At 34.2% G+C, this 24,922-nt stretch overlaps 1 protein-coding gene across 8 annotated transcripts in view; it reads left to right on the plus strand.

Moving 5' to 3' along the window:
* Positions 1 to 24,922, plus strand: part of SLC39A10 (solute carrier family 39 member 10) — a 97,406-nt gene that overhangs the window by 63,177 nt on the left and 9,307 nt on the right. For 7 of the 8 annotated variants that reach the window (XM_057551042.1, XM_057551041.1, XM_057551039.1 and 4 more), the window contains 5 exons: positions 8,490 to 8,659; positions 10,485 to 10,673; positions 14,639 to 14,759; positions 16,002 to 16,370; positions 17,510 to 17,590. In XM_057551042.1, the coding sequence (XP_057407025.1) occupies positions 8,490 to 8,659; positions 10,485 to 10,673; positions 14,639 to 14,759; positions 16,002 to 16,370; positions 17,510 to 17,590 (930 nt within the window). The remainder of the gene's footprint in view (positions 1 to 8,489; positions 8,660 to 10,484; positions 10,674 to 14,638; positions 14,760 to 16,001; positions 16,371 to 17,509; positions 17,591 to 24,922) is intronic. The other variant, XM_057551043.1, reaches the window with a different exon arrangement.

A 24,922-nucleotide genomic window follows, 5' to 3' on the forward strand; every position in this document is an offset into this window, starting at 1 on the left:
CTCAGAAATGAAGCTTGGATTAATTATGTCCTGATAGATGTTAATAATTGTTAGAGAGAATGCTCTGCTAGTAATTATTTTCAATGACTGCTGCACCATTAAACAAGGTTAACTTGTTCTGTATAAATCTCCCATAGTGACACAGCTACTACCTCATTAACTATTCAGAGACTGCTGTAAACCAAATATGCTATATACTGTGTATGGTAGGAGTCGTTTGTTTCACAAGATTGTCTCATTTAGTCATAGAGTTGACCCTAGCTTAATTATCAAGGGGAGCTGTGAATAGGCCGCTCAGCATTTTCTGCCAATTAAAATGCTGAAACAGTGTAGAAAACTGCCATCTTGCACATGCTTTGAACCAAGTTAATTAGAAAGTTTCCACAGATGAGCGCTTCTTTTTAAAAGAATGCATTTTCTCTCTAGATAATGAGAAAGGGAGTTGGTGAATAACTAAGCTTGAAGACCTTTAACGTTTTAAGAGACCTAATTTGCAGAATAAGTGAAGCTTGTTTCAGACATTTAGCATTTTTTATTGCATATGGTATCTTGGGTACAAATAAAGAAAACATTTGCTAGTTGTACTTAATAGTTTGCATAGTGTTAGGTTGGTATAAGTTTTATGAGATTCCTTTTATTGTTCGTTGTTTACTGTTGTTATTTTGCTTTTTTTATGGCTTTATACCAAATTGTGATCGAAAAAACACAATAGTTTGGTTGAAAATCAGAAAAATTTTATTACCTGAGTTGCCTTTTTTCTACACCTAGGAAATTGTGATAGAGTTTATGTGAGCTTTAAATGTGTATGTTATTAATTCTAAAAATAAGTACATACTTAAATAGCACGGGAAGGTATTTCAAGTACAATAAATTCAAAACAACTTTACTTCTCATAGTTCAAAGAAATTGTAATTTTCCTTGAAGAAAATTTAAGTTAGGAGAATGACTACTCCTTAAATTTTTAGTGCTAGAAAGCTAAAATTACTGTTAAAAATTAATAAGAAGTCAGTATAAGAAAACATGTATCTGTAATAACATACACTTATGGAATAATAGGGCTGTTTTGCTAATGAAACAGTTGTGATGGAATAGTTGTAATCTATACAAAATATCTAGAAAATTTCTGATTTATGTGAAATGGTATTTCTTCTTATTTTTATGTTTAATTATACTTATTTTTCTTGTAAATCCTCTTTTATGTGAAGCCATCTCCCTGGGGGTAAATACATAAGTGATAAGTAAATCACTTGGCCAAGAATTCTCTGAAAATACTGTGAGTTACTGGAGAAAACAGTGGATTCAGGAAGGACTTTGGGTTTAGTTTTGACTTTGCCATTTTAGCTAGCTGTTTATTTTTTATTATGCTAATATATATATATAACATAAAGTTTGCTGTCTTAACTATTGAAGTGTACAAATTAGTGGCATTTATTACATTCACAATGTTGTGCAACCATCACACTACTTGTAAAACTTTTTTAAACCACCACCCCAGATAGAAACTGTGTAACCATTAAGCAATAGCTCATTTCCCCCCTACCCCCAGCCCCTGGTAACCTCTAATCTTTTTGTCTCTATGAATTTGACTATTCTAGATAGTTCATATAAGTGGAATCATACGTTTGTCTTTTCTGTCTCTGCTTTATTTTGAAATACTCAGCATAATGTTTTTAAGGTTCACCTATGTTGTAGCATGTGTCAGAACTTCGTTCCTTTTTGTGGCTGAATACTAGTCCATTGCATGTATATACCACATTTCCTTAAACCATTCATTCATTGATGGACGCTTGGCTATTGTGAATAATGCTGTAATGAACAAGGCATACAAGTATCTGAGTTTCTGCTTTCAGTTCTTTGGGATATAGACCTAGGAGTGGAGCTCCTGGGTCATCTGGTGATTCTGTTTAGCTTTTTGAGGAACTACCAAATCTTTTCTACAGTGGCTGCACTATTTTATGTTCCCACTAGCAATGTAAGACGTTCCAGTTTCTCCATATCTTTGCCAACATGTGTTTTTCTTTTTTCTTTTTTTTCAAAGCCATCCTAGTAGGTGTGAAGTGGTAATGTTTAGCATTTAACATCTCTTTGCCTCAATATACAAATACAAATCTCTAAAGTAAAAGGACATTGGACACATTGGGGTCTGCTAAATTGTGTTCTTCAGGATACTGGCTCATTGTGCTATATTAATAGGTTCCATGATCAAGTAAGTTAGAAAAATACTGCATATTATTTCCCCCTTGCAGAAATTCACATTGCTCATTAAATTGTTAGAGGCTCTGAGGGAACTTGTTTAATCCAGCATTACCAAGTCTTTTTGATTATTAAAATTCTCTCCTCACTCCCCTTAGAATGCCACCTATCTCATAGAATTAGATGAGCAGTTTGAGAAATGCTACTGTAGATTATTAAAGTTCTTTCTACCTATACAATATGACAATAGCTAGTATGTTGCCAGTTCAAATAGCTACAAGTAAGCAAGGAATTTTAAAAATTCTTTTTTAAAGGGGCAGAATAATTGGCCTCTTTGAAAATATTTTTTATAATTTCCAACTTTGTCAATCAAGGCAGCGTATTCACAGAGGAGTAATTAAACTATCAATATATTATAATAGTCTCAATTGTGCTCTCTATATTTTATGTATAAAAAATGTTACTGGAGGTTATAGGATCCTTTTTAGTTCTAGAATTTATTTTCTAAAATCAATTTGAAAAATCTTTTGAAGGTAGCAAGCATATTATATATATTTCCTCTAGTTGGAAGAATGGGAAAACTCTTTTCATAGAATGTCCCTGGGAGTGTTCTCTCCTCTTCAACTTTTTGGAAGAGTTTGAGAAAGATAGGTATAAGTTCTTATTTGTATGTTTGGTAGAATTCGCCTGTGAAGCCGTCTGGTCCTGGACTTTTGTTTGTGGGAGTTTTTAAATTACAGATTCTATTTCAGTTCTAGTGATCAGTCTGTTCAAATTATCTGTTTCTTCTTGATTCAATTTTGGTGGGCTGTATTTTTCTAGAAACTTGTCCGTTTCTTCTGGGTTGTCGAATTTGTTGTCATGTAATTGTTCATAGTATTCCCTTACAGTTTTTTTGTATTTCTGCAGTATCAGTTGTTATGTTTCCTTTTTCATTTCTTATTTTGTTTGAGTTCTCTTTCTTCTTGGTGAGCCTGGCCAGTGGTTTGTCCATCTTGTTTATCCTTTCAAAGAACCAGCCCTTGATTTTATTGACTTTTTCTCTTGTTTTTTTAATCTCTATTTTATTTATTTTCTCTTTGATCTTTATTATTTCTTTCCTTCTGCTGACTTTAGATTTTGTTTGTTCTTCTTTTTCTAATTCTTTTAAGTGGTAGGGTAGGTTGTTTATTTGAGAGTTTCCTTGAGGAAGGCCTGTATTGCTATTAATATCCCTCTTTTGCTGCATTCCATAGATTTTGTATGGTGATGTTTTCATTGTCATTTATCTCAGGGTATTTTAAATTTTTCTCTTTGATTTCATCATTAACCCATTGGTTTTTTTAGTAGCATGTCGTTTAGTCTCCATGTAATCGTTTTTTTCTCATTTCTTTTTCTGTGGTTAATTTCTGGTTTCATGCCATTGTGGTCAGAAAAGATGCTTGGGATAATTTCTATACTCTTAAATTTGTTGAGGCTTGTTTTGTGCCCTAGTATGTGGTCAGTCCTAGAGAATGTGCCATGTGCACGTGAAAAGACTGTGTATTCTGGGTTTTTTGGATGTAATGTCCTGAAAATATCAAGTCTAACTGCTCTGTCGTATCATTTAGTATTTGTGTTGCCTTATTGATTCTCTGTCTGGAAGATCTGTCTATTGATGTGAGTGGGGTTTTATTTATTTTTATTTTTATTTTTATTTTTTTAAAAATTTATTTATTTTATTTATTTATTTTTGGCTGTATTGGGTCTCCGTTGCTGCACGCAGGCTTTCTCTAGTTGCGGCGAGATGGGGCTACTCTTCGTTGCGGTGCGCGGGCTTCTCATTGCGGTGGCTTCTCTCGTTGTGGAGCACGGGCTCTAGGCACACGAGCTTCAGTAGTTGTGGCACACGGGCTCAGTTGTTGTGGCTCGTGGGCTCTAGAGCGCAGTCTCAGTAGTTGTGGCGCGTGGGCTTAGTTGCTCCGCGGCATGTGGGATCTTCCCACACCAGGGCTTGAACCCGTGTCCCCTGCATTGGCAGGCGGATTCTTAACCACTGCGCCACCAGGGAAGCCTGTGAGTAGGGTTTTAAAGTATCCTACTATTATTGTATTCCTGTCAGTTTCTCCCTTTATGTCTGTTAGTATTTGTTTTATTTATGTGGGTGCTCCTATATTAGGTGCATATATGTTGACGAGTGTAAAATCCTTTTCTTGTATTGATCCTCTTGTATTATCATTATATAGTGTCCTCCTCTATCTTTCTTTATGGTCTTTGTTTTAAAGTCTATTTTGTCTGATACAAGTATTGTGACCCCTGCTTTCTTTTCATTTCCATTTGCATGAAATATCTTTTTCCATTCCCTCACTTTCAATCTGTGTGTGTCCTTTGCACTAAAGTGGGTCTCTTGTAGGCAGTATATTGTAGGCTCTTGTTTTTTTATCCATTCTGCTGCTCTGTGTTTTTTGATTGGAGCATTTAGTCCATTGACATTTAAGATAATTATCGATAGAGATGTATTTATTGCCATTTTAAGCCTTGTTTTCCTGTTGATTTTATATTTTTGTCCTTTTCATTGTCTTTTTGTTTTTCCTTTTGTGATGTGATTATTTTCTTTTGTATTATACTTATGTTCTCTTTTTTTTGTTTTTTGTTTTTTGTAAATCTATTATATGTTTTTGAAATAACCAGTTTCTTAACAATCATTTTATTGTATAACCAATAAAGAAAAAACATTTCTATTAAGTATTTTTTTAAAATGTGAGTGTGAGTGTGTATGTATATATATATTAACTCATTTTGGAGGGGCAGCTGTCCAAGCTCAATGTAATATCACTTCATTGAACAACTCCACATGGCATAATTCACATTATATTCTAAGTAAATGACATTCACCCAAAAATACAATGAGAATGGTGCCCTTGAAGTTGGCCAGTACTATGACCTTGGGTTGATTCATGTAAGGCTTTTGCCTTTGTGGGATTATGATGTTTTCTTGTATTCTCTGAGTTTCAGATGTCAGATATCACAAGTACTAGCAATTTTCTAATCATAAAGTGGGCTTCTCTCTTTCAGACATTTCTTTTAGTTTACAGATTTGCTTTCTCAGGAGGATGAGAAGGAGATACAATTACCAGCACTGATTCATGAGAAATTGTACCTGGGAGAGTGTAATATGTGACATATACCCTGAACTCATACACCCTTTCACACAGACCCTCCCTCAGCTACATGTGTAAGCACTTGGCTGATTTAATTTGTTCAATCTGCCAATGCTTGTTCTTCAGTTATACTGTATTTAGCTCACCTGTCAGCATATTGGCAAATTGATTTTCACTGAATTCGATTTTGGTTGATTTGTCATTTGGTAACTTGAGTTTTGACTAATTGACCAGAAGTCATTTGAGATTGTAAATCATCGTAGAACACTGCAAAATATTTATGGCTTCATAGACTCTTGGACTTTTCTTCACATTCAAGATACCCTGAGCCAGAAGTTTTTACGATGAGAATTTTATAAAGGAAATACTTGCTTAGAATAATGTTCATTTTTAGATATAATTTGTATGATTAGGGAACAGAATCACATTTTCTCTCAACTCTTTAATGATTAGACTTGGTAAATATGCTTATAAGAATATATGTTGGTATAGTAGGGTCTTAAATTTCATAATCTAATAAGCACAAATTTAAAAATATGCTTGTAATGCTAATATTTTATTACTTTGCTAAATTGTATTGTATAATTTGTTAATCATCTCACATGTCTACTGCATCAAATTAATAGTGTTCCCTTATATTAAGATTCAGAAATTTAATATTTATTGCAAATGTCTTAATAGGAATATCCGGAAGTGAATGCATATATATTCCCCAGTGTAGAATATAATGTAACCCTAGGAAAAAGAATAAATGAAGTTAACAAGATTTACCCAACTAGATTTTGGCTAATACAGATTTTAATTTAGCAGCTTAATCTGGTTATATGAATTTTCTTGGACATTGGGACATAGAAATAAAATAAATACTTTTATTGGGTAATTTTGGTGAACAATTCCAGTGTATTTTTGCTGAAAACAATTCTGATTAATAAAAATTTCTAATAATTATGAAGAGTTAATTAAATTTGTTTATTTTATCTAGTGTATTTGAGGCCTTGTCTGTAGTTTTGTCAATCCTCATCCATACATATTTACATTAGTGTGTATATACAGTTATTTTTTTCTACTTCAGTGTATCTTGGAATATGAATTGCTGGGTTTTCAGTATCTTTGTGCTGTTTTTCTTTAAGTTCTTGATTGAGGTTGCTTTTGGATTGGTTTTTTTTGAGATTGAGTGGTGTACCACTTTGGATTATTGCCAAACTAAGGAAAAATATATTTGAGAAGGGAGAGTTATATGTTAATATATGAGACATTTTATCTTTAGGTTGATGTTTTCATTATTAGCCTTGGTGTTTCCCATTTAGTCATTGTCAGTACCTTTTGTCACTCCCTTTTTAATTTTTTTCCCCACTAGTATGATTGGAGCTAGAGAGCTGCAGTAGTTTTGACGAACCTTTTTTGGTTTAGTTGGCCAGTAGCTTTATTGGTTCTCTGCCTTCATGTATACTTATGGCCACTTTTTTCCAACCTATTCCCTCAGGCTCTCCCACTCACTGATTTTATTGTTCCAGTCTGTATATGAGGCGCACACAAAGTAACCTGGTCATCATTATTAAGTCAATCTTTAAACCTTATTTGACCTTATATTTTTCTTTATACAACAGGGTTTTTTACCTCAGTTCCCTGTGCCTGTAGCCCCATCCATAGTTCGGGGAATCTTCTTCTTATTCTTTGGGTCCACTAACCAAGATGTTGGCTTTATAATGAATCTTTCCCTGACCTTGGTTCTTTGGGAGTTGAGTTCCTGTTCCTTTATTGCCCCCAAATCCTTAAAAAGGATTGAAGGCACTGTATTCAATCTCTGGCTGTATTTCAGTGTTTTTGGCCCTTTAGATTCCCAGTGTTTCTATCATAGTAATTATCTGTTACATATAGTATAAACCACAGAGCTTCCATTAGTAATAGATGACCTACTGTTTCATTCTGAGCTAATTTAGCTAACAAGAATTAGCTGTAGTGTTAATGTTATTGGATACTGTGACTAAAATGTCCAATGAATAAACAGTTTTATTGATAAAGTTTAGCATTTAGCAGGTCAGTTAAAGTTTTATTTTTTTACCTATCCTTACTTCTCTTTGTCTTTGAAAATTTTAAGTTATCTTGATGAAGAAATGCATTTTTCCATTATTCACTTATCACAAGACTTGACATAAAATCTTTCAGCAGATTTATAGTCCTTTTAGATTTGATTAGAAAAATAATCATTTTAGATTAAACATTTTCAAAATTATCACTCTTCAGTGAAATTTTCTATAGAGAAATATTAAAATAAACAGAAATTTTAAACTTAAAACATTTCCATTTTATTTTAGGCCATCAATAGAAAGTAATTTCTCATTTTAAGTGAAGATGCCTCACCCCCTGAACCACTGGCATTTATTTCTGATAATCTTATCTGCTTATGAATAGCCTAGATAAAGAAATGTGCACAGAATTCCACCTGTTTCTCACAAGTCGTATTATGAAAGCATTTATCCTGTGTTCTGATCTGGTTAAAATTATATAGTGAAATAAAAAAAGTAGTAAATTGTACAGAAAGCTGAATTGGAGGAAAGGGGGTTTGGAACTGGGTATGGAAGAAAGATGATACCAAGGGAAATGGGACTGAATTGTCCTTTTTAAAAATAAGAAATGAAATACAGTGAAGCTACCAGTAATAAGCTTTTTTTGTGTCTTATCTGAGTATATTTGTATTTTGGGCTGATATGTTAACTTTCTTAAACTTTGTTATTAGAAAGATTTCCATAGATTATGCTGCATTAGATACTTGGCTCCCTTTAATTCTCACGGGAGAGTTTTATAATTATAGTCTCTAAATAAACAGTTTAAGGCTGTACCTTTAGACATCGGTAAAATTTTATTTAAGTCTAGGTAGTATAAGTGAACCACAGCCTTAAGTCATTTTCAGTTCCTGTTTCTAATAAGGTGGACTACTGAAGATACTATTTATAACTTGGTCTGAGTTTAATTCTTTTTTTAAGCATTCAAGTTGGTTATATAGTTGTTTGTTTTGTTTGTTTTTAAACACAGTAGTGCCAAAATATAAAGTTTTCTTAAAAAGCATAGTCTAGGTAATCAGTCTTCCATGACTCATTTATCTTATGTTTTTTCTTCTTTGGAGCTTTTTTGGTTTATATTGTCATACTAATGTTGACCATTACTTTCTTCCTACAGCGTGGATTTGTGGTATCATTTCTATCACTGTTATTAGCCTGCTTTCCTTGCTAGGAGTGATCTTGGTTCCCATCATTAACCAAGGATGCTTCAAATTTCTTCTCACATTCCTTGTTGCACTAGCTGTAGGAACAATGAGTGGAGATGCCCTTCTTCATCTACTGCCCCATGTAAGAAACCTTTTAAATCTTTTTAAGAAGTAAAAATATTTCAGCTAAAAGGATCCTTCATTTGCAAGCTGTAGCATACTAATCTAGTATTTCTGTTGTTCTATTTGCTTATAGGATGAAGTATTTTTTTCCATTTGTACAGTTTTAAATTAAGCAATATTAAAATAAATTGAATCATTAGATTTTAAAACAGCAACAAAAAACTGGTAGTGTCAGTTTTATCCTCACCTGTCACAGTGTATACATATCAAATCACCACAATGTACACTTTAACTCTCTTACAATTTATGTCAGTTACACCTCAGTAAAACTGAAATTTAAAAAATGCTGTGTTAGCAGTTCTGAAAGTGAATACTTGGACATCAATGAGTGTTTTATCTTTCTATCTTTATGGTATATCAAGAAAGCCATTAGAAGAAATGTATAAGGGGTTTTATAATGACTGTACATATAGCCAGTGCTCCACAGGCATCTTTATTTGAGCAGGAATAGGCAGACATACTCAGTTAACAATTTTAGGCATTTAGCTCTTTACCCATGGGGCCATTTATCTTTTCACCTGGTGTACCACTTGTGTTCTTTCATTTGGGAACACTTCTAATGATATGATCATAAGCCCACACACCTAGTACCTTTACCTTGCTTATTAACCTTTTAAAATCTGTCACCAGTTAAGAGTGTTTGAACCAGTATTACTGTCTTTCCTTCAGATTACGAAAACAACAGGGCTTTTTTCTTTTCCAAATGTAAAATTATAGGTTTGAATATTTTTTTATGTTCTCATCACTTCCTTTCAGGAGTATTTGGGAGACAGAATTGTATTTGTGTGTTGTGTGCACCTCTTCTCGCCTTCTGCACTCCTGGTTGAGAATTCCAGGTCTAGTGTCTAGAACAATGCATGGCATTGCCTTTAAAAAAAAATTAATGTTAAGGCCGTGAATATGCATTTTTTGTTGTTGATTTATTATATATTATTTATTTATTTCTCCCTTTATTTCAACCCTTTGCCTGCCCTTTCTACCAGCCACCAGGCATAGCAACAGTCTGTTTCAGAACTGGGCCTAATAAATTAGAACAGTTGAAGTGCGAACAATGTTTAAGTGCTATTTAACTCATTTTTTTTTCTTAAGAAGTGTTAATTAAATGAAGCTATTACCTTTTGTAATGGTCGTATCTTCTTTGAAAGGTTTAGAAACCTCTTCTGTTGACCATTAGCAAATAGGGAAGGAATACAAACAAATGTCACAAGGAGGGAAAATACTGAAGACCAGTTCTCTAACTTTTACATTCTCTAAGATAAAGATTTAAAATGTAGAAAATTGAACACATGTTTAAGTATATTCTTTTGCTCATGTTCAGCAGTATATGCAGAGATAACATCTCATCACTTCTTTGAAATAATTTATAAAAGAAAAATATTTAAAAAATATAATCAGCTTAAGAGAAGGTTAAATTACAGGGAGTTACAAATGGTCACCTGCTGGTGAATTAATTTGTCTGTTTTAGTTTTACTGAATATTAAGGCATATATCTGGGACATGTTCACTTCAGTTTACGAAGGACCCATCATTACCTCTTATCTTACTGCTGGTTTGATTCTTTCACTGTAGGATGTATCTTAAACCTGATAGGCATTTGAGTTTTTGGTCTTTCTTTTAGAGTTACCATGGAATGTAGTACTTTCCAGGCCACTGAGGATAGCAAAATTAAATGGAAGACTACTTATATTCAATTGAGATAAGAGGGGATTTTTTTTCTGGAGATTATATTCTCAAAATAGCATTTTAATTACTTGTTTAGAAGTTTTTCTTATTCTTATTAACAGTCTCAGGGTGGACATGATCACAGTCATCAACATGCACATGGGCATGGACATTCTCATGGACACGAATCTAAGAAGTTTCTAGAAGAATATGACGCTGTATTGAAAGGACTTGTTGCTCTAGGAGGCATTTACTTACTGTTTATCATTGAACATTGCATTAGAATGTTTAAGCACTACAAACAGCAAAGGGTAAGTGTTTTTTAATTGTTTATTTTATTTTCTGAGGTAAAACTCAAAAACCATTGTTTTTGGGCCTTATGTTTTTTCTTAATCATGGTGTTGGTGTGTATTAAATATCGTTTAATAGATTATCTTCAGAGGAAAAACTGACTTTGATATTTGCCATTTTTTTTGCCATTACATTTGTTTTGGCATTTATAATCAAGATATAGGAGTCTCAGTTTCAGTTAATTTGTGTTGCTTCTTATCTAATTGATTTAAATAGTCTGGAAAAAGTTATTGGCCAATTTATTCTTATTAAAAATGCAAAAATGTATAAATAGAAGCAAGTCTCATCGGTCTTCACAGATAATATTTTCAAGTATAGGGGGCTTTCATTGCCATACCTTTTAATGAAAATGTTTTCGCACAACACGTTTCTTTACCAGAAGTGCCTTGCCAATGGTGTAAGTACTAGAGGTATGAAGAATTTAGATTCAGGGGGCTTTGTAGGAAGAAAATATAATGAAATGAAGGAACTGGTGATTCACCTCAAGAGTGACAAACACTTTGGAGATGGTGCTTGGACTGTTGAACTGTCTTTCATGTCACGTTTATTAGAATAAGATAAGTACCTAAAAGAATTTTTTTCCCAAGAAAGTAAGTTCAGGTATTACCATTCACTGTGATTTACACTCCTCCCTGTTCACAGTGGTTCTCATCTGTCTCTAAGGCTCTGTCTTGAATACATCTCTCACTTAAAATGTTTGTGATATTAATGCTGATTGTCTTCAGTATATTCTGTTTAAGAAAGGAAATCTAGCGGACATTTTTAGAAAGCTTTCCACAATAATGAGTTAGAAAATTTTTATATTTTGTTAGTTAACTACAAATATTCAAAAAAAAATTCTTCAAGAACACTGGATAGTCATTATCATAATATATACAGCCCACTCTTATGATAAAACTTTAATGCTGTTTTTATGGATATATTCTTGTTTGTGTATGTATGTGTTTTGTATATATCCCCTTGGGACAAAATATGGTTTAGAACAGAGCTCTGAACTGGGATTCAGGGAGAGTGATTCTAGTTCTTGCCCAGCCACAAACTAGCTCTGAAACTGTGACTCATTCATCATGATTACCAGTTGCTATCTAAATGCATGGGATATAAATCCTACTTCTCATCTGTATTTTCATATCATATTCCAAGTAGTGTATTTAATTTTAATGGCCATATTTTAGTCAGGGCATCATATTTAATTGCTTCCAAAGGAGGGTTGGTCAAGATGGTGCACTCAGTGAAGTTTTATCTGAGGAATGCTCAAAGGAACTGGGAAGGATCAACTTAGAGAAACGTGAAAGAGATCTAACAGCATTCGGTTTGGGAAGGGCCATGTGGAAGGTCATGTGGATAGGTGAAGAATTGACGGTGGTGGGAGGGATGCCAAGGTGAGATTGGCTGGAGGGAAATGAGTCAGTGAAGGAGATTACTGCAGAATAATTTAGAAGAGAGGTGCAGAGGGCTTGAATCATGGCATAAGGAATTGGGAAGAGAAGATGATTAAGAGAATTATTTAAATGAGGGAATCAATAAGAAAAAGTTGATTAGATAAAGAATTTAAAGTCCATATCTGTGAATGCCAAATTTAGAACACAAATACAAATTGCAAAGTATATAAAGACGTCTTGGAATTACTGTGAAGCCCTAATTTTCTTCAATTGTGTGTACCTACTAACACTGAAGCAGCAAATATGAAGTATTTAATGTGTACAAAATATTAGGGACTGTATAATTTACAGATAAGTATAAAATATAGTCCTTCAAAATAAAGAGGTTTTATGTTTTTTATAATTTAACCTTGATCTCATTTTGAACCTAGACTTACTGGCAAAATTAAACACATTTATTTTTATAAAGTAAAGTAATATAGGAGCATAGAGTCCCCAAAATATGGCAGGTTTTTGGAAATTTGAAATTGTGGGAAGTAAAAAACTGAAAGTAACACCATTTGCAGAGGGGTACTCTAAATGCAATAGTGGGGAATTCATCAAGTACATCAAAGAAAGGAGTCTAGGGAGATAAATAAGTACATCTCCTTTATAATAAATAGGACAATAAGTAACTAAGATGAAACAGTATATAGCATTTTTTGAAGAAAGGGAATTAGTGATACTTGAATAGAACAGACATTTGACCATCTGTATAGAAGAATTGGAAGGAAGCTTTCAGAACATAAGTTAAATAATACACCAGATGCTGACTAGTTTCAGCAAGTTGCGGCTTTGAGGGTAATGATTTGGCAAGTTTTTAGGAAAATGGACAATCAGAACCAAAGCAATTAAACAAAATCCCAGCTGATGTTTTCCTTTCTGTGTGTGTCTCACTGACTTTTGTACTGTTGTTTGCTCCTCCTTCCTCTTTTTTTTTTTCTTCTTTAACTCATGTTAAAACTGCTGTTTCTTTTCTTCTCTTTAGGATGTCTCCATATTATTTTCTTTTGAACATTTTCTATTCCCCCAGTTTCTGTTTTCTACTGCTATGAAGCAGAACAACCCCAAAAATAGCTTGTAACAACAACTTATTAGTTCTTTTAATTCTGTCAGGAATTTAGGCAGGATTCAGCTGGGCAGTTCTTTTGCTCCACTTGACATCAGCTAGAGTGATTCACTCAAACTCTGCTAATCTGGGTTGGCTAGGGCAGTGCAGAGCTGGAAAGGTCCAAGAATGCCTCACTCTGTGTCTGCATCTCGGTACTCCTCCACATGGCCTCTCTTCAGAGTCTAGACTGAGCTTCTTCGTAGCATAGTGGCCACACTCCCTGAGCGAAAGCAAAAGGTGCCAGTCTTCTTTCAGACTAGGCCAGAACTGGCGCAGCATCAGTTGTGTTGTATTCTATTGGTCAAAGCAAGTCAAAAGGCCTGCTAAAATGTAGGGGCAAGGAATAGACTCCACCTCCTTATGGGTGGAGAAGAATGCTTACACAGGGAGGGAAGAAGTGGATGATGGCCATCTTTGGAGACTCTGCTGCACATTCAGCTAGCCACAAGAAGCCTACTTATGCAGCAGTTAGAAGACTTAAACATCTGAAACATAGCTCACAGCCTATAAGCAAAACCAACAAGGAAATGCTCTGCCAGTCAGTAAGGATCTTCCAGAGAACTTGATTTTTACTTTCATACTGTTCTAACATACTTGATTATTTGCTTTTTTAAATGAACATTGATTAAAAGTAGAAATTTAAGTTGGAAGAGTTGTTAGTGATAGACTGATGAGAAGAAACCAGACTATTAAGAGAGAATATAGGAAAATCCAAACTTAAACAATGAATTACAATAATTAGAATTTATTAGTAGAGGACAGATTAAATGAGAAAGAAAATTTGTCTTGATTGCAAAGCTGTTAAGTCAGTTACTGATAGGTCATTTTCATACATCACCTCATTTAATCCGTATAAGAATCTCATTTTCATATTATAGATGAGTATTTTTAGGTTTAATAAATTTAACAAACTTGTCTAAGTCTCATAGAGGTAAACTGTAAATTTAGGATTTTAAGTCAAGTTTGACTCTGTCTATTATGTCACATATGGGGAAAAGTGAGATTTTGTTAAACACAGAATGAAATTGAAAGGATTAAGCTTTCGTTTTTTGGAACTTCCCATTCCCACACACTATTAAATGAGAGCAATATTACATATATTTCACACATTTCATTCAGGTTGCATATAATAATACAGTACTATGTACCCTATTCTTAACTTGAAAGTATATGAATTGGACCTTTTAGTCGAGTATTCGAAAAAAAATAACATGCAAATTTAGTTGGATTTTTCATCTGGTAGACCCTTTGATTAACTTCTAAAAATTTTTTCTCACTTCTTTTCTAAATAATTTATAAAATTACCACCATTTATCCCCATAGATGTTAACAAGTAAATACTGTTGCTAACTGTGGCTGTAGATTCAATGCTAATACCAGATGTTTTTTTCAGGGGAAACAGAAATGGTTTATGAAGCAAAACACAGAAGAATCAGCTATTGGAAGGAAGCTTTCAGATCATAAGTTAAATAATACACCAGATGCTGACTGGCTTCAGCTCAAGCCTCTTGCCGGTAGACAACAGTTCTGACTAAAGAGAAACCTTTAAAATATAAAAATTGAAATATTGCTTCTAAACTGTGCCTGAGTTGTTTGAAATTTCTTGTCTTTGTTGCTTCTCTAATACTAGTTTCTTTTATTTCCTTACGTGTATCTTAACTGATTTTGTTAGTGTTTTGGTTATTTTCAGTGTTATTTATACTAGAATGTGGGACCAATTAATTATATTACAGGGCAAGGAACACGTTGCACTTTTTACTTTACAGAAGAAAAAAATGAAATAAACAGAATGGCTTTGGATTAGTGTTTTATTTCTTGGTAATGCAAAAATCTCCATGCCCTCCATATGTGATTGTTTTCATGTGAGAAAAGGAGAATTGGTCTTTGTACTTAAAGGAGAGTGGTCCCTGTACTTAAAATCTCTGCTCATCCATTCATCTACCGTGTTTCATGATAGATGTAATGAGGTAGCTTACAATTTTTAGGGAAATTATATTTAAACATAATTTTTCCCCTTTGTGAACTTGTGTTTCCCCTGAGTGTACTAAGGATTTTCTGCAGAAAAGGGGGATCCCAGACGCTAACTGTAGACTCTGCCCCAAAATAAAATTTGGAAAGCACTAGAATCTTTGTCACATAATAAATAGCTTTTGTAAACTAGGTGAGAGGCCAACCTTAATTTAAAAAAAAAAGTATCAGTGTTATCACTTGTATGGGTTTTTGAACTTCATTCTAGTAATGATCTAGAATTGATCTTGGTCAGATAGGTAGAGCACTAGAGGATGCAAGTGATTTAAATTTTGTCTTTGTTTTTTAAATGATAAGAGAAGGTTAGAGTGGGTAAACTTTGTTCTCTGAAAAATTATGGGCATATTTTGTTAACCCTGTGAATGCTACAGTAACTTTCCACCCTTTTATTTTCATCAACTGTTGTTGATGTTCTCCTTAAGTTTCACAGTATCTTCATGCATGCCAATTTATGTCCTCACTTCACCTGCTATTTCATTTCCCTTCCATTTACTTCATCTGGTTCATCTTTTGGACTCTCAAAACCCCAGTTTGTTTTGTGTGTGTGCACACGTGTATTTACTTATTTATTAGTTTGATTTGTTTTTTTATATTTATTTATTTAGGAATTTTAAAGACATTCACTTAGGAGATGTTCATTACACTGCTATTTTGCCTGGGTTTAAATTAAGCCAATATGCATTCATTTACTTGCTGATAAAGCATATCCTTTGCCATTATAAATATAGGAACTGATGACTCGGTTGTTTCTGAAGATCGACTTAATGAAACCGAACTGACAGATTTAGAAGGCCAACAGGAATCCCCTCCTAAAAATTATCTTTGTGTAGAAGAGGAGAAAATCATGGCCCATTCTCACAGTGACGGATTACATGCCATTCATGAGCATGATCTCCATGCTGCTGCACATAACCACCGTGATGAGAGTCAAACTGTGCTGAGGAAGCATAATCACCAGTGGCACCACAAACATTCCCATCACTCACACGGTCCCTGTCATTCCGGCTCAGATCTGAAAGAAACAGGAATAGCTAATATCGCCTGGATGGTGATCATGGGGGATGGCATCCACAACTTCAGTGATGGGTTAGCAATTGGTAAGTAGGCTTGAAGCTTGGGTTATAATTTGTTATTCTTTAAGACCATTTTCCTTCTTCCACTGTCTTAGTACTATCTTGGAGCTTAACAAATATATTATTATATATTATTCCGTCATTTGGCTTTTCCAAAGGCTATGTTAGTGTTTTTGATAAGTTTATTTGGGGGCATGAAGGTATAATTTCAGTGGGTTTTTCTTTGAACATATAAACAAATTCCACAGTGTACTTCTTTGATACCTTGATTTCTTACCGAAGGCGTAGTCACCATATTGAACAAGCTACCTTAACATATTTTCAGTACATTTATATGTCTCTGATTGAGAACAAATGAATTTCAATCTTGGGTTTAAAAATTCTTTTACATTTGAAAAAGTGAAGAAAAATTGTACAATAGTAAAAATCCATTATATCAAATTCAAACATCATATTAGAATCTTGCTAATATAAACTGATGTTACCAGTTGAGGAGAACATTAAATGTGATCAATACATAATTTTCTTTGAGATCCAGACTCTATTAAATAATCATTCAGAAGTAGGCCTTGGTTTCTTTCAAAAGAGACCATATTTTTGAAGCCACAGTGGCTGTCAGTGTTAAAGAGTAAAGAATTTTACTAGTAGAATCAGACGCATTTGTACCTCTGATTTCAGTATTCAGGACCATCGGACAAATAATAATTTATGCCATTTATGCTCTAGACCTAGAAAAGTTTGGATAAGGATACTAGGCATTTAAATATCTATAAATATTAGTATACGAGAGCAAGTGCAATTATAGACTTATATGACTTAAGATTGAGGGTTTCACACTACCAGTCAGGGACTGAAACACTACAAACTGTTACTACTCCGAAGCTATTAGTGAATTAGAAGGTTACACAAATAGAGAATTTAATTCAATAGGGAATGTTTCTTTCATTGAGTAGCTCTTTCTCTGGTTGTCACATACCTATTGCACTTCACTCACTGTATGTTCAAAAACTATAGTGTGTGAGATTACTGAGTCACTCATACATTATGAAATTAATTTAGATAGGCAAACGAGAATGTAGCTGTCATTATGAATGAAAATAGAAAAACAGAAGATCAGTAAATGTCACTTGAATATTTTCCTCCCCCCCACCCCCCCACCTCAGGAGCAGCTTTCAGTGCTGGATTGACGGGCGGAATCAGTACTTCTATAGCTGTCTTCTGTCATGAACTGCCACATGAATTAGGTAACACGACCTTAAAATTTTTACCAGATTTCATGAAATGCAAGACTTAATCTAAATGCATCTAAATTTTAGAGACATTAAAGCATAAAAAATGTCTGATGGCAAGTATACAGTATCATCATTCTCTTGTTTATGGTATAATTTTTGTTAATGTGCTTCTTAAAAATGTGTATTGTTTTATATGTATTTTTATTTTATGTAAACAATATTATGTTATAGCCCACTCTGTTTCTTATCTTATTTACCAATCATTACGTTTTTAAACTCCAAGCAGGTTACCATGAGTTAATCTAATATGTTGTTTCTGCCCAGTACTCAGAGATGTACATTTACCACATTTTTACGTATTTAGCACCTAGTATTGGACACACCACCTGTTCTTTAATTTCCTGCCACCACAGATAATGGTGCATTGAACATCGGTAGACTTGGTGCTTATACCCTTGTGAGAACATCTTTTGGGGTATATACCTGGGAACAGAATCGATGGGTCCTAAGATATGCATGCCTAAGAGTACCATATCACCATCCAGAGTAACTGAACTAGTGTCCTCTCTACCAGCAATAACTGAGAGTTCCTATGTTTCCACATCCCTGGTAACACTTGGCATTAACTTTCTAATTTTTGCCAATTTATAAGGTGTACAATGATATTTCTCTGTTGTTTTAGTGGGCATTTATTGATCTAGCAATGTTTTTTTAGCTTCTCTTCTTGTGTTTTGGTTTCCTTCTTCTATAAGTTGAAAAATGGAAGAAAAAAAATGTGTACATTCACATAGAAAATATCTGAGGGACGTGAAGATGACGTTAATTTCAAAGAAAAAAAAATACATCTTTTCAGTATCCAAGGAATTTCTTCATGTGCCCTTTCTAATTTAAGATTTTTCTTGAATTTATCAGGCTATGAGACATCTATCATATCATTTGACTGTCTTGATTGGCAGTACACTTATTTGCTCTCTTTGAATAGAATTAATTCATATAATTTTCTTAGAAAGTTACCAACTGCTCGCATAAAGCAAAAAAATCTCTTAGTGCTTATTTGGTGCTGATTCTTTAGGGCTTGATTCCTTATAGTTTTGTTTACCTTGTCAACCTTGGACATGCAGTCATATATCTTGGCTTATGCCACATAATCCTTTACCCAGACCCTTCATTGTCTTTTGCCTGGGCAGTTTCCATAGTGAACGTTTATATCTCTGGTTTCATTCTGTTCCACTGTCTTTTATACCTATTGCCAGATATATCTTCTTGCCATGTGATTGTGTTATTATGTGACTAGATGTGACTTGCTTATTTAATCAAAATCTTTCAGTCCCCTTCCCTTATATATAAAGTAAAAGCTGAGATTCATTAGTTCTGCTTTCAGTGACCTTCACATCTGCTTCTACCTACCTTTCCCGCCTCACTCACTGTACTTGCTGTTGCTTGTTTTCCACTTCACCCAAACACAATTCACCAAACATGCAGTCTGGGTGCCTGAACCTGTTTCTTTGCTTATTCCCTCCTCCTAATTGGCTTGTCCTACTAGCTCTACCTAGTATAGCATGTTAAGAGTCTTTTTTCCTGTAACTTCAGTACAGTCCTCCAGTACCCCATGCCTCGGGATTACTATTTCCTCTAAACTTTATCACTTACTTTCTCTAGGTCCTTCTTTTGGTGCTTAATGTATTTCCATTTTAGATGGAAGTATACTAAGCACCAAATAGATGTCTTATTTCTTACAATGTAGGTTCTTTGTGTGCAGATACTATATCTCACACCCTTCTCTAACTACTTTCCTATGTTAGTAAGAGAATGATATGCCAAATACTTCCTTGCATTTCCATAGCAACACAAATCAAGACTTGTCAGTTTTTATATATGAGAAACATTGCCTAATAGTTTTAACCTTTCTTTTTTTTTTTTTTTTTTTTTTAGTCACACACACATCCACAATATGCTAGGGAAACCTTCAACTTCCTTCCTGCCCACCCACTACCCCCTAAAAGTAGTATGTCAGGCCACTTCATGATTAAGTGTGGTTATACTGAATTGCCCTTACCCCCCATGATCCACTTCAGCACAGAAATGATAGCAGAGAGTTTGGAAATGAGGGATGGTTGCCTTCCTGTCACTTACTCCTTTTTCTTCCCTATAGTTTCTTATTGAGGGAGTGACACACAACGATAGCCACTTGTAAAACAAATGCAATACGTATCTTATTGGTTAGGTAAGCACTTGCTTGATACCCAGTGCAGAGCTCTGGTAAAAGCTTGAGCCAGGACACCTCAGTGAAATACTGAGACCCCAAATCTTTACTTGTTTTACCCCACAAACCAGAGATTAAGATGTTACTGTTGCTGTGAAAGGAAATACCAATCCAAAGTATATATCTGCTTTGCCAGAAGGAGAGGAGTGAGACATTATGAGAATGTACATTTTCCCCCAATGCTTTGTGCTAAATTGACATAAACTGCCCCATATTCTAGTTGCCTGGGCTCCTAGGGAAGAAAGATCATAAAGAAAGAACTCAGCTTCCTCCTCTGGAGGTGACAGAAAAGCCTTCGGCTTTTTTATCCATCAACAAGGTGGAAGTGGTCTAAAGGAAGTTTTAAAAAATGCTCGTGGAGCCTAATTTTTGCCTTTAAGGCATAGTAATGGAGTACTTTGGTAAAATAGGGCCAGATGTATGCCTCTACTCTGATTAGATTATCCACTCTTACTCACTTGGGGAGGAACAGAATGTAGAGACAGACATAGAAGCTTCTTAGTCAGAATTCCCAGGCAAGGGAAAAATCAGTCCCCTGGACGCTGAGATAGATGCATGGCAGGTGGATAGCGACAAGTCCTCTTCCCACTTAATAGCTTAAGATGTTGGCAAAGCAGCATAATACGTCACATTCCAGGATAATTTATTTAATATAAAACCTCTTTGCCCTAGCTAAATTTTTTTATTATGAATTCTTAAAACTAATCTGGGATTTCTATACTAAAGTCACACCCTAAGGGGGAAAACATGTGCGGTTGACCCTTGAACAACATGGGTTTGAACTGTACAGGTCAACTTATATGCAGATTTTTTCTATAGTAAATACTACAGTACTACACGATCTGCAGTTGGTTGAATCTGCACGTGTGGAATTGAGGATATGGAGGGCCAACTATAAGTTATATGCAGCTTTTCGACTGGGCCCCTGCGTTGTTCAGGGGTCACTTATGTGTAAATTACATTGTAGTACCTTGGAGATCCTGATCCGCAGTCCAGTCAGTAATTCCAAGATTTGATGTTCCTCTTCTGAACAGATTGCTGTTTCCCTAATGGTGTTCCAGGTAGGGTTTTTTTTGTGTGTGTTTAGGAATGTGATATGAAAAACCATGTGTACCTTTAAACCTTAAAACAATATAGGGAGGTTCACTCTGAGAGGTGTGCAGAAATTGAAACCATCTGAAGAAATAGAAAACCCATATCTCTCATTTCATGTTTGCTGCGGGGTGTGGTAATGGATGAAATTACCTGATTTATTACTACTCTTTCTTCTATTTTTGCCAAACTTGTATAGCTGAATTTAAGTAAGTTGCAATATTATTCTGTTGCATTCTCTCCACTTTTTTCCACCCTTTCAGTAAGGAGCTGTATTTGAAACATTTGAAAAATAATTTGTAAGAAAACCTGTATAAGAATGTATAAAGGGGAAGTGAGGTTGAGGATAATCCAGAAGGGCAGATGATCCAAACTCTGTTCTTGACATTGAGTAATGTTTCAACTTCAAGGAAATAACATTTTGATAAACAAATGTAGCTATGTTATTAAGACTTTGCTTAGAGAGGCTATCTGTAATGCTGTCCCATTTTTTCCTTTCCTCTCATGTGTACTGAGTTAAATAGAAATTAAAAATAAGATACTCATAATGTGCTGAACTGTCCAGGGAAAACTGAACATTCACTGTTTAGATTTATACATGTGTATACATGCATTATTTAAGACAAAAAGAACCTTAAAATACTTACTTAAAAAAGTCTCAAGAGTTGATATTAACAGATACCGACATAATTATAACATTGGATCACATTAACAGCTTTGGCAGACACACCTCATTCTTTGTGCTAATGATATCCTTTGTCAGCAGAAAGGAAAGAATATTGATTTATCAAAAGATGAGTAGATTTGCTTATTCAGTATAAATTCCAACTGTGGGTATTCCTTTTGATTTATTTTTCAAATGTTTATACAGGTTCTTACTGAGAAGGGAAGGGTAGAAAAATATGCAGATAACTTTGAGAAATTATAACCTGAGATAAGACTAGGACAAAGATAGATTTTTAAATGAAGTAATTCATCTTGATACAAGAACATCATATAAAAGTCATTTATATGCTAGCAATGAACAATTAGAAATTGAAATTTTTAAAAAGTACTGTTTACAATAACACCAAAAAACACAAACTACTTTGGTTAAATCTAACAAAATTACATAGAATCTGTATGCTGAAAACTACAATTTGCCAACAAAAGAAATCAAAGGAAACCTAAATGAAGATCTATTATAGGTTTATGGACCAGAAGACTCAGTATTTTTAATATACTAATTCTCTCTATAGATTCATTACATTCCCAGTTAAAATCCCAGCAGGCTTTTTTGGAGATAAATGAGTTTTTTCCAAAAATTTTTACGGAAAGGGAAAGGAATGGCCAGAAGAATTTTGAAAAAGTACACCAAAGTTGAATTTAAGACTTACTGTAAATCCACAATAATCAAAACAATTTATATTGGTTACAGAATAGGCACATAAATCAGTGGAACAGAGTATAGAATCCAAGAAAAATGCAAAGGAAATTCCATGTAGAAAGAATAGTTTGTTCAACAAATGTTGCTGCCATAATTGGATGTCTACTTGCAAAAAAATCCTCCCACCACAGACAAAAATTAACTCAAAATGGATCATTGATCTAAATGAAAAAAATTTAAATATAAAAGACTTTTAGAAGAAAACATAGGAGAAAATCTCTGTGTTTTTTGGATTAGGCAGGTTGTTCTTAGATACAATACCAAAAGCATGCTCCACTAAGGAAAAAAGTAAGAAAGTGGACTTCATAAAAAGTAAAAACTCTACACAAAAGACACTTAAAAGAATGAAGAGACAAGCCACAGTCTGGGAATAAGTATTTGGAAAATATTTATCTGACAAAAAACTTAGGATATTTAAAGACCTCTCAACTCAGTAATAAGAAAACCAACAATTCAACAACAACAAAAAAATGGGTAAAAGACTTGAACAGGCATTTCACTGAAGAAGTTATACCGATAACAGATAAACACATGAGAATTCAGGTACTGGATTTGTCATTGTGGGCTGAAAAGGATGAGGAGCAACTAGAACTCATAAATTGCTGCCAGAAATCCCACTTCTAGGTATCTACATACAACAGATGAAGACTTTTGTTGACACAAAGATCTATTTATGAATGTATATAGTGGCTTTATTCATAATTGCCCCAAATTGGAAACAACCTAAACGTCTTTAAGCTGCTGAATGGGTAAATAAGCTATTGTTCATCTATGGGATATTACTTAGCAGTAAAAAGCAGTGGTTTTCTGATATAAATTGTAACATGGATGAATCTTACACGCATCATGCTAAGTGAAAAAAATGTAGACTCAAAGGACTACATACTGTGTGATTCAATTTATATGATGTTCTGGGAAAGGCAAAACTGTAGGGACAGAAAGCAGACCAAAGATTGCCTAGGATTGAGGGGCCTGGGGAAATTTGCAGGGGCAGGGGCAGGTAATGATGAAATAGTTCTATAGTTTGATGGCGGTTATGGTTACATGGTATGTACTTTTGTCAAAACTCATAGAACGCAAGGTCAAAAAAAGGGGGGGGGAATTGTGTATGTAAGTTACACCTTAATTTTAAAAAGTATTAACTAAATAATTCATCTTGAATCTTAACTAGTTAATTCATGCTGTTTGGTTGTTATTCAGGGATGAAAGCAATCATCTTCCTACGCAGTAATATCAGGGTAGGCATCAAAATTGATAAGAGTTTTACCTATGATATTTGGTTCATTGAGTATTCAGTAATACTCCTTTTAAAATCCTATTTTGAAATTACAAAAGGAAACACTGTATTTTATAACCTAAAAGACACTTCTGTAGTCTCATTTTGTATTACCTAACTGCCTGCTAAATGATATTGTCCCTTTAACACAACTGATGGGTGAATTATTGAGAATATGGTGAGGAAATTTGCAGAGGAAGAAGTTAGGGAACTTTCCTTAGAGGAGGCCGAGGAAGAAAGGCCAGAGGAACTTAAAACTATAGGGGAGAGAAGAGGTAAAAGCTGACATTGAATCCAGGTCTCACCAGGAGAATTAAGTATTTAGGATCAGAGGGAAAAGATGTAGGAAAAATAGTATTAGATGGAAAACTGGAGAACGGCAGTTTAGAAGCCATTGGTAGATAATCTCCTTAGGTGTATTATCTTAACTTTCCCAAAAAATGTTGCAGGATGTAGTTTGTAGCAATTCATTGAAACATGGAAAATAATGCCTTGCACTAATTTCTTTGTTGTTAACTTCTACTTATCTGTTATAAATGAGAACCTTGTAATCATAACTTTAAAAAAAAAAACAACCCAGATCATGTACTTCTAGTCATGTAACATCCCTTCTTATGGGAAAGAAACAAGCCACTGCCCCCCACCTCAGTATTCTATATAGTACCCTGCATATAATGAATGTTCAGTAATTGATTGGACATTTGCATATTTAGTAACAAAAATTAAAACAAAAAAATTGTTATAATTAGTAAAACTATTGCTTTCGACCCTTTAGCTTAAAGACTATTAGTTCTAGCAGCATTTTGCCCTTCTAGTAATGTCTCTCTAAACAATATTTAATCCTTTCTTTACCTAGTGTTCCAGCTTTAGACAGATGAGTAAGAAAAGTCTCTTTATTCTTTTTTTACATTTTTAGGATTTTCAGAATTAAGATTTAATTTTTCTTTTGGAATAAATAAAACATAAATATAAACAGCATACAGAGTCTGTTACCTCTGTTCTTTCTTAGCCCATTTCCCTTTGAAAAAAGGGCAGAGATCAGAGCAGAGAGCTCTATTTGCTGCTCACAAAAAGAGCAGTGGTGAAGTTCTTTTTTTTCTTATGTTTTTCTTGTGTTTTTTAAAATTTTCATTTCACGTGATCCAGTAAAATTGACCTTGCTTTTTGATGTACAGTTCTTTGAATTTTAACATGTATACAGATTTGTGTCGGCGCTGCCACCATCAAGGATAACAGTTCCATCACCTCAACAAACCCCCTCATGCAATCCCTTTATCGTCACATTCC

The sequence above is a fragment of the Balaenoptera acutorostrata genome, chromosome 8 (genome assembly GCF_949987535.1).
Source record: "Balaenoptera acutorostrata chromosome 8, mBalAcu1.1, whole genome shotgun sequence".
Lineage (NCBI taxonomy): Eukaryota > Metazoa > Chordata > Mammalia > Artiodactyla > Balaenopteridae > Balaenoptera > Balaenoptera acutorostrata.